The sequence below is a fragment of the Pongo abelii genome, chromosome 3, assembly GCF_028885655.2.
Source record: "Pongo abelii isolate AG06213 chromosome 3, NHGRI_mPonAbe1-v2.0_pri, whole genome shotgun sequence".
In the NCBI taxonomy this organism is placed as follows: Eukaryota; Metazoa; Chordata; class Mammalia; order Primates; family Hominidae; genus Pongo; species Pongo abelii.
The window spans coordinates 40,167,519-40,183,484 of NC_071988.2; the positions used below are offsets into that span (position 1 = coordinate 40,167,519).

The 15,966-nt window shown below is 41.9% G+C and overlaps 2 protein-coding genes across 27 annotated transcripts in view; one reads left to right on the plus strand and one right to left on the minus strand.

The window, feature by feature from the left end:
* Positions 1–4,184, plus strand: part of NSUN7 (NOP2/Sun RNA methyltransferase family member 7) — a 55,992-nt gene extending 51,808 nt beyond the window's left edge. For 4 of the 5 annotated variants that reach the window (XM_002814695.6, XM_063723379.1, XM_054553844.2 and 1 more), the window contains 2 exons: positions 96–219; positions 1,327–4,184. In XM_002814695.6, the coding sequence (XP_002814741.3) occupies positions 96–219; positions 1,327–1,959 (757 nt within the window). In that variant the 3' untranslated portion in view covers positions 1,960–4,184. The remainder of the gene's footprint in view (positions 1–95; positions 220–1,326) is intronic. The other variant, XM_003776448.5, reaches the window with a different exon arrangement.
* A 1,139-nt stretch (positions 4,185–5,323) lies between these two features.
* The window catches only part of APBB2 (amyloid beta precursor protein binding family B member 2), a 398,765-nt gene continuing 388,122 nt past the window's right edge, over positions 5,324–15,966 (minus strand). For 21 of the 22 annotated variants that reach the window (XM_063723212.1, XM_024245652.3, XM_063723215.1 and 18 more), the window contains 2 exons: positions 14,886–15,065; positions 5,796–9,277 (listed from right to left, as the gene is read on the minus strand). In XM_063723212.1, coding sequence (XP_063579282.1) covers positions 9,110–9,277; positions 14,886–15,065 — 348 coding nt within the window. In that variant the 3' untranslated portion in view covers positions 5,796–9,109. 22 annotated transcript variants of the gene reach the window in all.

Below are 15,966 nucleotides of genomic sequence, written 5' to 3' on the forward strand. Positions count from 1 at the left end.
GTATACTAGAAAAAAATGTAGCTGTAATTTACTTTCTTCCTCTCTTGGCAAAGAAGCCATTCTAACTGCTGAATGCTTGTTCCTGTCTGCTGCAGGCTTAGTCCTCCTGTTCTTCCACTGTGCTCCTTAAAGGAAATTCAATTGTCTACTGATAAATTTTTCAGAATGGAACCATCTGAAATTACCAATGGTTGTTTTCTTTCTATTTTAACAAGGGAGGTAAGGAAAAAAAAATCCTAATCCATGTCATACTTTGGAATTAATAAACTACAAAGCCTCATAAGAGGAAGCCAGGAACTGCACATTCTGTAAAGATGTGTTTGCATTTCATAGACAGCTGAAGGGCAGGAACAAGAATTGGCAAATAGCCCTGTTCTTTTTTTTTTTTTTTTGAGACAGAGTCTTGCTCTGTAGCCCAGGCTGGAGTGCTGTGGCGTGATCTTGGCTCACTGCAACCTCTGCCTCCCAGGTTCAAGCAATTCTCTGACTCAGCCTCAACCTAGTAGCTGGGATTACAGGCGCCTGCCACCATGCCCGGCTAATTTTTTTATTTTTAGTAGAGACGGGGTTTCACCATCTCGGCCAGGCCAGTCTTGAACTCGACTTCATGATCTGCCTGCCTCGGCCTCCCAAAGTGCTGAGATTACAGGTGTGAACCACTGCACCCGGCCAGCCCTGTTCTTTATACTTCCCCTGAGTGTTCCTCTTCTGCCTGGCTGCCACCCCCACCTCCCCAAGCATTTTGTCAACATCTAGTGCATCTTCCCTCATATGTAAGAAATAAGCAGCCAGGCGTGGGGGCTCATGCCTGTAATCCCAGCACTTTGGGAGGCTGATGTGGGTGGATCACCTGAGGTCAGGAGTTCGAGACCAGCCTGGCCAACATGGTTCACTCTATCTCTACTAAAATACAAAAATCAGCTGGGTGTGGTGGCACATGCCTATGATCCCAGCTACTCAGAAGGCTGAGGCAGGAGAACTGCTTGAACTTGAGAGGTGGAGGTTGCAGTGAGCTGAGATAGCACCAGCCTGGGCAACAAAGTGAGACTCCATCTCAAAAAAAAAAAAAAAAAAAAAATCTGTGTGATTCTTTTTTTCTATCAGGTATCAGGTTCATAAATGGGGAAGTTTACGTTTTTTTGTTTGTTTGTTTTTTTAAAGGCATTTGCTGAGGCTTATGAGATTGGGGACTAAGGCCTAAAAACTATTTCTTATTTCTTTTAGTATAATAGAGTCTTTTTATTTTTACTGATACATTGATAAATATTTGCAGGAGACACAATAATAGCTAACTCCCACATTTAGTAAATGCTTCTTTAATTGCAGCGGGACCCTTCTGAGACAGTGTCTGTGAAAGATGTTTTGGCCCGAGCTGCAGCCAAGGGTCTGCTGGATGGGATTGAGTTGGGTAAATCATCAAAACGGGAGAAGAAGAAGAAAAAATCAAAAACATCATTGACAAAAGGTGCCACTACTGATGATGGCATCCAAATGAAAATTGCTGAGTTCCTGAATCGAGAAACTAAAGCCAGTGCTAATCTATCAGAGACTGTAACAAAACCACCTCTTCCCCAGAAAAATACTGCTCAAGTGGGGGCTTCCTCACAGACCAGAAAACCCAACAAGCTGGCCCCCCATGCTGCAGTGCCTACATTTATGAAGAACACTTGTCCCTCCAGACCGCATGAACGGCAGACACGCTTCTTAAGACCTCGGCCAGAAGACAGAATGGTTGCTCTGAAACCCATCGAGATTGTTCTCCCTCCAGTCTTTATGCCATTTTCAAGTCCCCAAGGGATCAGATCTCGGATGCCAGCTCAACATTTGTACTGTCGTTGGGTTGCACCCAAGGCACTTGTGCCCACCTGCCTTCCCACACGCTCACTATCCGGAAAAGAGGAAAAGCCTAAAGATGACACACCTTCCTCCCTACTCAGGCCTCCTCGGCGATGGCTTTGATTCTTGTGTTTTTTATAGGGGCCAAAGAGCAGTTGATTTTTTTTCAAAGTCTAGTATTTCTCTGAAGGTTCTACATCTCTACACAAGATATTCATTCTTTTGGTCACCTAGGGATCTTCTAAGTGTGATATTACTTTCAGAGAATTCAGACAAGTGAGAAACAATAATGTACGAGTCAGCAAAGCAGAATTCAGAGACTTCAGCCAATCACTGCTGCTCTGAGAGGATCCAGTTAGAGACTCAGTATCAGCGGTCAGAACTTATCTCACTCTTGTGAACTTTCAGGCTGGACTTAAAGCTGCCAAGTTTCTCCTGCAGGGAAGGAAACACTGCCTCCCTTCAGCAGGTAGCTCATTAGAAAGCCAAACAGGCAAAACGATCCTGGCCTCTCCCACCAGCTGACTGCTCTTCAGCATCCATGCGGTTGTAGTCGTGACTTTCTCAATCACGATCAAGGGTGATTTTTTCTTAAATATCAAGCTGTTCTTTGAACAGGGAATGACATGAGTTTTTGTAACGTGACTGAAGTTGAGTTTAAGTAGGAAGCGCAGGAAGTTCCCAAGTGCCAGGTGTGTGTAGCTCAGAGTTCCTTTTACAGTGAGGTGTCTCTCACTGGGGGAGCTTCCAGGATCCTGAGCAGACTGGACACAATCATCTCTCCCTTCCTCTATGTCAAGCACTGTTATAAAAGACGGTGAGCAAGTTTCCATCTAAATATTAATAATTCTGAAGAACAGGCAAAACTGTTGAATGCAAGTGATACCTATTGTTGAAGAAACCCACAAATTCCTGATTCTAAGATCGGGGAAAACAACAAAATCTACAAGTCATTTCAAATAGCACACAGGAATCAAACTTAGGTAAATCATTTCTGATGCACAATTAAAATATATTGTAGCACTATGTTAATTATATTAAATGTCGATTCATCTTGAATGTATTCTCAATTGCCTACCAAGAATTGGTATGATTATCATTTCTGGGTCTACTGATTTTTCATCATGGCAACAGAAATTGTCATTAAATAGAATAAGATACAACTATATATCTTATTGTTTAAAAACATTCATAGACATATTCATAAAGTTTGAATTTAAAGTTTTATTTTTGCAATTCAGTTGTATAGAAATGTTATGTAAATTCCTAAATGCTCAATTCAGGTGGTATGATTTTTAGAATATTATCCTCTTCAAGATGAATATTTAGGTCTATTTCAGCCCTGATATTCTATTTTTACTTTCTTACTTGAAGTGAGAAAAGAGAATGGTGAATTGTATTATAGCGGTAATAAATTATTTTTATTTTAGCTTAGATTTACATGTATCAGAAAAACGTGTCAGTGGGCTGGGTGCAGTGGCTCACATCTGTAATCTCAGCAGTTTGGGAGGCTGAGGTGGGCAGACCACTTGAGCACCGGAGTTCCAGACCAGCCTGGACAACATGGCGAAACCCCAAAAACCCCACCTCAACAAAAAATAAAAAAATTAGCTGGGTGTGGTGGGACACGCCTGTAGTCCCAGCTACTTAGGAGGCTGAGGTATGAGGATCTCTTGAGTCCAGGAGGTGCAGGTTGCAGTGAGCCAAGCTTGCCCCACTGCACTCCAGCCTGGGAAACTGAGTGAGACCCTGCCTCAAAAAAAAAAAGAAAAAAGCGTCAATGATGAAAGGAAACAAGACTTTTTATACTTGAACCAGGCTTAGTGTATTTTAAATCCCTAAAGAATTCTTCATGGTATCACTCTTGTACAGAAAGATATAAAGTGCTCAGCTTATTTTGCTGATTTTGAAAATCAAACACTATCTCCTTGCCCTAAAATTTAGCGTGTGGCTCATCCTCTTATCCCACCCAGATTTCTATCTGGTTAGGGTTAGTCCATGCCTCAAGGAAGGCGGTGCAGCTTAATTTAACATTGTTCAGTAAAGAATCCCATTGTATATCATAAGAATCCCTTATCCTTTTCGGGCCCTCCACCATACCAGACTGAAAAGTATTCCATTGTCCAGAAGTAGCTGGTCTGAGATTTTTCAAGTGTATTTTCTGTGATGTTAAGTCTCATTGTTACGGAATAGTTTAGGATAATTTTCTGAGCTCTACAGTAGCATGTGATTGAAGTCACAATTTGTTGCCACTTACACTGATTATCTCCTAACATGCATTTGACACTAAATTATTTTTCTCTTTAGAAGTATATGAAGATTCTGAATTAAACCATTCATTAATTACACTGCAGTTTTCTTCTTTGAGAATCTTCTATGAAGGACAGGATCAATTATTTAAATACTTTGGTAGAGTGAAAAGGGAAAAGAACTTTGGATAAAAGCAATATGAGGCCGGACGTGGTGGCTCACGTACTTTGGAAGGTTGGGGCGAGTGGATCACCTGAGGTCAGGAGTTCGAGACCAGCCTGGCCAACGTGGCGAAACCCTGTCTCTACTAAAAATATACAAATTGGCCGGGCGTGGCGGTGCATGCCTGTAATCCCAGCTACTCAGGAGGCTTGAGGCACGAGAATTGCTTGAACTTGGGAGGTGGAGGTTGTGGTGAGCCGAAATTACACCACTGCACTCCAGCCTGGGCGACAGAATAAGACTGTCTGAAGAAAAAGAAAAAAAAAAAAAGCAATATGAGGGAATTCTAATGAAGGAGAATATTGATTACACTGACATATTTCATTTGACATTTTACATTCTTGGACTTTAGATAAAAGTGCTGCCAAATTCTAAATAATGAAATTACTAGTATTCAGATACTCCAATAGCAAACTTATATTTTTAATCTGAAACTATTTACCACCATATAATGCCTGAAACCGTAATGAAATTTTCTTCGTTACTGCCTAGAGAGAAACCACTGCAGAAGTGTAAGATGAACAAAAAGTGGGGACATACTTTAAATTCTATTTATCTGCCTTCCTGCGCCTAACAGTTAAGCTAACCCAGATTCAACTGATTTGTCTAGTCACCTTTCATTTTGGATTTAGTGTGTGTACACCTCTATTCTTTATTCTTTGATGTCAGGTTCTTAAAGGAAGTGATAAACTTCTTTGTGCTGAAATATCACAATCCTAGAAAGACCGCTTACAAAAGACTCGAGTTGGTGACTAAATAGGCTTCTATGTCCGGAAGGCCAGCTGGCCTTCCTGATCACCAAATTAAGTACGGGGTGATTACTCAAAATTTAAAGTTACTTCCTAGTTCTTACCAGGCAGAAATATGTAGTAGCTAATCAAAGCAAAATGCTCCATTACTAAAGTGATTTCTAAGAAGTTTGAGGTAAGAATAATTTAAAAATAACTAGAGACACTGAGTTCCTATTTCTATTCCTTGTATATGTGACTAAGATGTCAGATAAATGAGCCAAACGTTTTATGCAGCTAAATTTATTCTCACAACAAATTACATTTAAATGTATAAAAGTGGTCAACAGGAAAAGGGCATAAAGGAAAAGAAAGCGTTCTTTCAGGGGAAGTAAGCTGCTCTGGAGGCCAGGAACTACTGCTTGCGTTGACACGGTGTGAGCAGGTCATCTTTGCCCTGAAGCTGAAGTTAAACTTTCTACTGGCCATGTGGCACACGTTAGATGTGTATTAGGTTAAGCCTGGCCAACTAGAGAGCAAAGGGGCTTATTAGTGAAACTGTGCTAATATTAGTTAGGAAAATGCTTGTCATGTTATGGTGAAATCTTGAGTTTGTGTTGCAGTGCCTGGGACATGAACGGGCTATACAAACGGAGGAAAGCTCTGGGGCTTCCAGGCAATGGCCTTGTGTCGAGTCATCTTACAAGTGTCCATCTTGAAATCATAAAGTGAATTTAAAAAGAAGTAGCAGTGCCACAGTTTATCACCAAGAACTTATTTTAATGGAAATGGGTCTAATGTCCCTTCATGCAACAAGACAGATGAACAAAAAACAATGGTCCTAATTAGCTATGAGTGATCTTATATCCAGGTGGAAACAAAGGGCATGTGGACATGTATATATCTCTTAGATGAAATCACACATGTTGTGAAGGGTAGAAAAACGAAGCACCAAGCAGTGCTTTAGTCTGCAAAGGAAAGTTTTTAGCCATAGGCGTGTTGGCTAGTCGTTCCCCTTGATGTTGCCAAGGAGCAGATGTATGAGGTGGCAAGTCTGTGTCTATCTAGCTGCTTTTAAAAAATAAAAGGAACTTTAAGCATTTTGCCTTTTCTTCTACATATCCCAATAGAAATGTGACTACAAATCATTACAAAACCACTTTTTAGGCAATGTATAGTTCACTGAGATTACTTAGATCTGGATACACTGGGAGATAATATCCAGGAAAGATAATACATTAACACAATAATGCAGTATATTTCAGTAAAAATAGAATAAATAAAATAAAAATATTTTAAGCTGTATTTAACAGGTTAATTAAAAATATGGTAAGACATACAAGGCATCGTGAACATGGCTGCCTGTTTACCGAATCACAGATCTAAAGAATGCATAGATAACTGAAGTGTCACTAAGATATCAGGTAAAACATTGGCATCCTTTCACAAACAAATACACACATACTTTCATACATACTTTTTGGCCATGGCAGAAAGTGTCTGAACATACTCTTTAACATAATTTTACAAAATTAATTTGCATTTACTATACAATGCCATTTTCAAAACAAAATGTCTGCAAAGTTTTCAATATGTAAAGGCTATCATTCATCTTAATGCATCCTATAATTGCATATATAAATCAGTTTGCTACTTAAAGCTAGCTCAGAATTCTTGATCTTGAAAACAAGCAAATGTATGCCTTAAAAAATGAAGAGGGGGTTCTGGTAGAGATTTCCAATATAAAAGTGGGTAATTTGTGTAGAATTTTGAAATGTATCACACTAAAATGTTTCACTACAGAGACCAAGATGAAAGATCACTGTAAATGATTTCTGAACAGCTTTTCAAAGGGCACAGCAAGGATTTTCTTAATGCAGTAATTTCTTATGATGGCACTGGTTACTTCAGATCAGTAGTATATAAATTGGTGAAAAATAGATTGCGTTTCTAAAGTAGCATAGTTTTGTCATAACATTAGGGTGCTAAGACAATTCCAGTCCCCCTGTCCCCCACCCCTCATGAATTCTGAGGGAATGGCAGGTAGAAAAGCCACCCACTCATTCCCTCATGATCTCTGGTGGCTAAGTACCATGAGTTAGGAATGTCTCTACCACAAGTAGCATCTGGAAAATCTCGTAGATGGAACAGGCTGTGAATGTAGAATCCTGCCCTCTACAACACTTTTGAGGCACGCTGTAGGAAAACAGTCCTGGACTTAGACAGGGCAATGGCACCATCATTAATACCACTGCGTAAGGAATTTGGACATCTTTCTCCCACTCGTGTAGGGAATTCTAAGATTGCCTGACAATAGATCTTTCCATACCTGCTCTTCTTAGTATATGCCCAGAGTCATTCTGGAAAGGCTCTTCCTGACAGATACGGAGGCAGCATAACACAGCAAGAACAGGCTTTGGGAGCCGTGGGTCCTAGTCCTGGTTCTTTCATGAACTTTGGTGAGATCTTAGGCCAGTGAGTTTAGCCTCTTGGTACTTCATATTTTTACTTCTGAAGTGTATTTAGTACCTTCTCTACCTGGTAAGGCTCAGATGTGATAAGAATGTGGAAACCATTTTGACAAGTACATAGCAGTGTATAAACATAAAGCATTACTTTTATAATTGGATGTTGTAAATGTTAATGTTGACATTAAAAAGAAGTAAACAAGACTAATATTGAGACTGATCGCCTTAGCAACTTCCTTTTAAAACGACAATGTCAACAAGAGTCTAAATTTGTATGTCTTTATAGCTAAGTTTCTCATAAAAAGGAGCAGGAAAATGCTGTTTTTGGGAAACACGTTAAATAGTCCATTACTCCTATGTAGACTTTGCTCGGATATGAAAATTTCAAATCTTCAAAGTAAAATGGAAAAAATATAAATTTAAAAATATATCTAGTTGAGTCCAACAAATTCTAATATTAAATACATAAAATCAAGGAAAGGTTCAACCTAATGTAATTTGTTGCCATGGACAATACATGATGGACAGACAGCTTTCTGGGCAAAAAGCATCAGAGGGGGATAGAGCTGGATGCAGAATTCCAGCAGAACGTTTACCTCTAGCACATGGACTAGCAAAAATAACACGGTGGTAGAAATCTAAAATAATCGTGCATGATAGAAATATCAATGATATTTCCTCAACTTCAAATTGCATATCAGCTAATTCTCAAACTAAGGATGAAAGGCTGATGAGTATTTCATCTTAATGTTTATGTAGAGAATGGCCATAGTGAACTATAATTCTCTAGCTGCACCATACAATATAAGGCAGAAGTTTGAAATATGTCCCACCCAAAATGCATTATGATTTTATTAATCTCTTTTAAAAATAATCAGTTTGAAAACCATCTGAAAAGAAAGGCTATGTTTTGTTCGATTTTAATTCCTCAAATTTAGTTTTTCATCAATTTTGAAGTTTCACTTTTTTCCAACATCCCACAAACAGCTGTAGACATGAAATGGTGTCCATGTGTCAAAGAAAGAGCTTGTCAGGGAAAGCTGCCAGTTGGTTTCTATACTGATGCCAACAGCCAATTTTGTCAACCAACAGGTTCAATTTTATGAAAAATTAAAACACAAACTTGCCATCCTATTTTTACAGCAATTCAGTGGTATCTGCTATGCAGTGCCTACTCCAATGTTGAAAACAGGGCAAGGTGCTGTAGGACTTAAAGGTTGCTTGTGACAGGTCCAGCCAAGAAGACAGTGAAACTAACTCACGCATCATTCATTCCAAGGACGCAGCGTTGGTTCACTAGGAGGGGTGTGGCCACATTCTTCTGTGTGTGTGTGTGAAGTTATGTTCACAATATTTACAATAAGAAAAAGACCTTCCACTGCGCATGATGTAACTTACAGCAAAAAAAACTATTCATGCTTCTTTTCATATCATATGATGGTGGCAGGACGAGAGAACATGCTTGTCTAACACTGCTTGGTTAAGGGTAAATTCTCTGAAGACAAAGCATCAGCAACTGGATGGAAGGTCAGATGGCGGAGTTCATTTTCTTTAGTGTAGCTAGTCAATCTTCAGGTAAATAGCCGAGTCCTTTCGCATGTGCAGCTATGGCGTTTCGGTGACAGGGCGTTTCTGTTTCAAAGTGTCAATGAGGGATAAGACCCCTCGTTTTACATTGGTTGTGACTCTTCTGGTCACTGAGTCTGCTGGCGGTGGAGGTGGTCGAACTTTCTGAGAAGGCGGCCTGGCTACCAAGCACTTCTGATATCGTAACTGAAATAAAACAAAACGTGTTTTAAGGTAATTAACAACATATTATTTCATCTTTAACATGACTTTAAGTCATGACCCATACATTGACTCCCAAAGGCTAACGACCTAGTTAGAGTTATTTTTTTCTGAATGTGAGTGCTTTAAATTCTCCTAAAAGATTAGGCTCAACAAAGGGGTTTTGGCTTTTGCCACCCTTTCCTTCCATCCATTTCCACCCGCCACATGTCCTCTATATTGATAGTCCGCAACGAATACACCTCACAGTCAATGAGCTAATGAAACCAGAAAGGATTGGGAGAGACTGTGTTAATTACACTTTTCATCAGAGACATGCAAATCTAGGCAGGTGCTCATGGTGCACTGACAGACAGTAGAAAGGGCATAGTTTGAATCTAAGGTCTATCACTTGTGAACCCCAGACGAATTATTAAATCTCTGAGCCTCAGTTTCTTCAACTGTAAAATGGCTGAAGAAAGGACTGTTTACAGAGGGTGTTATGATTAAATAAGTAATATTTGTAATGCTTGTGGAATGCCTGAAATAGGCCTAGCAACACAGAAGGCATTCAAAAATGTTTGTTTCCTTCCCTATTTCCTGTTTTAATTACAAAGATGAGGTATTAAGATTTCAGGATACATTGTACATACAAGTCTAAATAAATCTTTATGGATTAATTTTTAAAAATCCATTAGCACTGGCACCAGGGATAATTCCTGTTCTTCAGAAATGTAACAATGTGGTCCACCTGGTTTTGCATAATGGGAAGATAACTAATTCTTTAAGATTAGATAAAAAGTTAAAATTTATCAAAAAAAATTTTTTTTTCTAATCCAAACGTTTTAAAATACAGTTGACCTGGCCAGTCATGGTGTTTCACTCCTGTAATCCTAGCACTTTGGGAGGCCGAGAGAGGCGGATCACTTGAGCCCAGGAGTTTGAAACCGGCCTGGGCAACACGGTGAAACCGTGTCTCTACAAAAAATACAAAAATTAGCCAGGTGTGGTGGCACATGCCTGTGGTTCCAGCTACTTGGGAGGCTGAGGCGGGAGGATTGCTTCAGCCTGGGAGGTCAAGGCTGCAGTGAGCTGTGAGCGTGGCCACTGCACGCCAGCCTGGGCAACGGAGTGAACCCTGTCTCAAAATAAATAAATAATAATAAAAAAATGCAGCTGATCTTTGAACAACAGAGTTTGAACTGTGCAGGTTCACTTACATGAGGATTTTTTTCAACCAAACACAGATTGAAAATAGTATTCCCGGTATGCAAAACCCAAGTATTCAGAGGGCAGACTTCTCCTATGCGTGGGTTCTGCAGGACCTGAATATGTAGGATTTCGGTACACTCAGAGGTCCTAGAACACCCCCACCCCGCCCCATGTATACCAAGGAAGGACTGTCATTCCATGGCTTTTTTTAAAAAAAAATCAACTTAAATATTAACAGGCTCTTTAGTAAGGGAATAGGCTGATGTCCCTGTAAAAAGCAAGACTTTGGGGAAGGATATGGTACAGTGTTCTATCATACCCCTTAGGCCACAAAACAACCCCTTTCAAATCAATCATATGAAATATGATGATTGATTACACGTCTCCTCTGTGTAAGGTATTTTACTAGGCCCACATCCAACTCAAACCACACACATCGAAAGCACGGATTTATACATGGCAACATGGGACTCTGGACTTGGAATTTCAAACAGTAGTCATGTACCTCCAGTGTGAATCAAAACCACACCTAAGTGCTGGAATTCATAAAGGATCCCTCTCTGTTCTATTCTAAATTTCGCCAAAATGTCTTCTGTTGGGCCTATACCACACAGCTGTAAAATATGCCTCAAAATTAAGTAGATTCAAAAGAACGTTAGTGTCAATAGATACTCACATGGTATAAATTCACATATGGATATTTCAGATGGAGAATCATGCAGATTTGAACCAAGAAGAAAGCCCCTGAGCTAGAAACACTGGATTCAGAGCGGGTGGGAGGGAAGAATGGTTTGATTTTACTAGTATGCCTTATACTAGATTGGCTGAGCTGTGTCCACTCGTTGCAGTGATACAATTAAAATAGGAAGCAAATGAGTAAAAGTTGTTTCCAAGAGGGAAAATGAATTGAGAATCAGAAAACCAACTGTAGCCAAGAGATAAAACTCATTGTCGTTATCACTTAAAACGTATAATTAAGTCTGAAAGCCATTCATTTTATGACTAAAACCATCTGCTATGATCTGTTTCAATTTCATAAAATACCGAAATAGTTGTCATCCATTTTCGCTTGGCTGAAATCTCCCATTTTCTATTTTCTTCACAGATCTCCTTTATCTCATCAACTCCCTGAACCTGGTCAGTGGGTTCACCTGACTACTCTACTGTCCCTGCTCCCCTGAACCCCAGCCCTGCTCCTGCATATTCAGGGTGTCTGAGTTAGAATCCTGGCCCTACAGTTCTTGCAGGGAGTTAGCCAGTCTCACAGAGGATGGTGTAAGTGTGACACCAGATAACAAGCGTTCAATGCCAGGCCTCCCCTTCTCCCACCTTCCTGCTCTATTTCAAATGGTAAAGGTCAAATGGCTCTTTTCTGTGCCCCACCTTTGCAATCTGCTCTCCCACCTCATCCTTTTAACATTTTTGTTAGACATAGGGCCTTTTTATGTTGCCCAGGCTGGACTTGAACTCCTAGGCTCAAGGGGTCCTCTCATCTCAGCCTCCTGAGTAGCTGGGACTACAGGTGCAAACTTTCCCTTCATTCATAACCTGATAATGTGCTGTATGGGGCGGGGGTGGGGGTGGGGAGAGCAGTCAGAGAACTCCCTTCCCTTCCCTAAGCTCCACCCATTCTTGGTTCTTAGCATCTTCTGGATTATCTCAAAGTAAAAGGTCTCTCTAACTAATTCATAGGCTAAGTCCCTCCCCTTGGCTCTCTCTCTCTCTTTTTTTTTTTTTTGAGACAGGGTCTCACTCTTTCACCCAGGCTGAAGTGCAGTGGTGCAATCTCAGCTCACTGCAACCTCCACCCCCGAGTTCAAGTCACCCTCTCACCTCAGCCTCCCTGAGTAGCTGGGACTACAGGTACATGCCACCACACCCGGCTAATTTTTTTATTTTTTGGTAGAGATGGGTTTCACCATGTTGGCCAGGCTGGTCTCAACCTCCTGACCTCAAGTGATCCGCCCGCCTCAGCCTCCCAAAGTATTGGGATTACAGGCGTGAGCTACTGTGACCAGCCTCCTCGACTCTTTATCTGCCACCATTTTCCACAAAAGAAAACCTAGCTGGGCATGGTGGTGTTCCCCTGCCGTTCCAGGGAGGAAGGAGTTCAAGACCAACCTGGGGAATATAGCAAGATCCCATCTCTTAAAAAAATAAAAAATAAAGAATAAAAAAGGGGCAGGCCTTTCCTGTCCTGAAATAAACACATGAACAAACCCTCCAATGCTGCCCTTCAAGCTCCCCCTCACTGGCAAACTTTGTAAGTTATCTGCTTTTAGGGCCTCCACTTCTTTTTCTTCCCAGTTACTTCTCAATCCAGCACAGTCTCATGCTTATTTTTCTTATTTATTTATTTTTTTGAGACAGGGTCTCTGTCACCCAGGCTGGACTACAGTGGTGCCATCATAGCTCACTGCGCCTCAACCTTCTGGGTTTGAGCCATCCTCCCACCTTAGCCTCCTCAGAAGCTGGGACTACAGGCATGTGCCACCATGCCCGGCTGAAAGTGAAGATCCTCATACTTTTATTTACAGCATTTTCTACACTGTAACAGAGTTTGGGTTTCTGTGTCTCCCCCACTATACATGAGCTCTACAATGCAAGGACTGTATCTCAGTCATGCTGAATGCCCCAGATTTCAGCCTGTAAGTGTGAGGCTCAATTAAATGAAGCCCAGGGCCTTCACAGGCAGCAGTCCTCCCCCAGCCAGGCAGCTTGGCGCCTCTCAAAGCCTCTGTTCCTGTTTGTTCCCAACGCTGCTCTCCTAGCGTGGACGCTCCTCCTCTCTCCCATCTGTAGAAGGTAACTGGCCTCCTGGCTGATCGCCACCTCAGCCTTCTTCCTCCAACCTATCCTTTACTTTGTTGTCTTCTTTTTTTGCTGGATACTCTTCTAAAATCTAAATACAGGCTGGGTGCGGTGGCTCATGCCAGTAATCCCGGCACTTGTGAGGCTGAGGCGGGTGGATCACCTGAGGTCAGGAGTTTGAGACCAGCCTGGACAACATGATGAAGCCCCGTCTCTACTAAAAATATAAAAAATTAGCCGGGCGTGGTGGCAGGTGCCTGTAATCCCAGCTATTTGGGAGGCTAAGGCAGGAGAATCACTTAAACCCAGGAGGCGAAGGTTGCAGTGAGCTGAGATCGCGCCACTGCACTCCAGCCTGGGCAACAAAAGCAAAACTTCATCTCAATAAATAAATAAATAAATAATAAAATCTAAATACAATAAATTCAATCCCCAGTTTAGCAATCCCTGCTGAAGAAAATCAGGCCCCCATACGCCATCATCATAAGCCCGCCATGATCTGGACCGCATCTCCTTCCACTCGGGCCCAGCACCCAACCTGCTGCTGCTAGAACACACCTGCTCACAGGCTTTGGTGCCCACACTCACATAGCTCCCTCATTTTTTTTTGAGATGGGTTTCCCTTTTGTTGCCCAGGCTGGAGCGCAATGACGCGATCTCGGTTCACCACAACCTCCGCCTCCCAGGTTCAAGTGATTCTCCTGCCTCAGCCTCCTGAGTAACTGGGATTACAGGGATGCGCCACCACGCTGGCTAATTTTGTATTTTTAGTAGAGACAGGGCTTCTCCATTTGGTCAGGCTGGTCTTGAACTTCTGACCTCAAGTGATCTGCCTGCCTCAGCCTCCCAAAGTGTTGGGATTACAGGCGTGAGCCACCGCCCCTGGCCCAGTTCCCTCATTTTTATTAGAACTTTTGCAGTGTCTGGCATAAGAGGGGCACAAAGTACACGTGCTGAAGGAATAATGAGGGATTCTTGTTTGTTTCCAAGTATCCATGTGGTGTAAAGAGCCCTGACTTTGTCACCTGGCAGCTTGGGGCTGAATCCAGGCTCGGCTCTGTCACTTACTGACAACAAGCCCTGAGGCCCATTCTCTAACTTCTCTGAAGTCTCTATTTTCTCATAAATAAAACAGAACAACTACCTAACAGAGTTGTCGTAAGGACTGAGTTAACAGATACAAATAAAATATATAAGAACAGTGTACAGAAACCAATCACTGGAAACAAGTCATTCAATGTATTGATTTTTAAAGTACTGAATTGAACCCAAACAGTACCAACTCATGCATGACCAACATTTCACACATGAAATTGATTTGGGATCAAGGATTGACCGTTGTCAAGTTTGTGGTTATGAAACTCATCGGAGCCTCTATCTGGCCCCACTTCTTTCAGGAGTTCTGGCCTTTGGAGATGTAATCTGTTTATCATAACTGATTCTGGCCCTAGGAATGACGGCATTATAAAGTAAAGCATTACTTTAGGGATTCGACTTTTTTCATTTCCGTGAGTGATTCTGCTCTAATGTATGGCATATTAGAGATGAGCAGAGGTGGGAGGGCTCAACAGCCTGTACCAGGATAACTCACCATGCAGGCGGCCTGCACCGCCTCAGACACGTTACCAGCATTAGGCTCGCACCAGAAAACGTGGCACTCAAAGCGCTGGTTCCCTGTATCCATGATGAAGGCAAATGTGTGGACATCCTTCCCAACACCCATGAAGGACAGGAATCGCACGCGACACTCCACTAAGACTTCCTCTTCATTCTGCAAGAGACATTATGCAGCATCCAATCAGGAGATCCCAGGATCAAGCTCAGAGTGGCAGCACACAGGAACTGGCATTCAGAAAGTATAGCCAGGCCGAATTCAGAAAGGACCTGTGTTTTTCTCGAAAGGCGGAACCTTGCCCAAATGTCTGAAGAGGCCATCACTGCATGGCTACCCTGTTCTGGAGGTCATTCTTGCTCTGAGCTACCCTGCTGTCATGGGGTGTGATGTGTGTCCCATTCTCCATTATGCCATGTGGCTGTGAGTTCACCGTGGGGAGGAGCAGTGCCATCCATACTTCTTACATCTAGCCCAAATACAGGACACCCGGTGGCCCAAAACCCATTTGGCCAAGTAAACCCCCAGAGCACCAGAAAAAAGGGATTCACGGTATCTTTCTTCGTCCAGTGATTCTTACCCAAACTAAACAGCACATTGAATCACATTTCCATCTAAAACCATATAAAACAAAAAGCTGCCAAATCAACAAAAAGTTGTCAGATTGTTTTTTTCTTTTCTTTCTTGCAAACTGGTGTCCATCTGGGATCCACATGAGGCAGCGTAAAGAAATGTTCAGAATTCTTTCTCACAGGGATGAACACCACATCCTTTGCAAGAACCATATGCAAGTTTTGAATTAATAAACACATCCAAAATGTTGACTTTTGGATCATTAACATCTTGACTAATTAAATATTCACTCTGGTGCCTTGGGAGTGTTTAATGAGCAAAGTACACTAGTGTGAGAGGTCGGGAAGTTTTCTCAAGAGGAAGGAGGTTGTGGTGGTAATCTGGGTAAGGGTCGGGTAGGCAGAGGGTGGAGCATGGAGGGTGCGGTGCTTGTGATGATGCTGGTGTGGGGAAGGGCGGGACCTGCTTGAAGAGGTGAGGAGAGCTC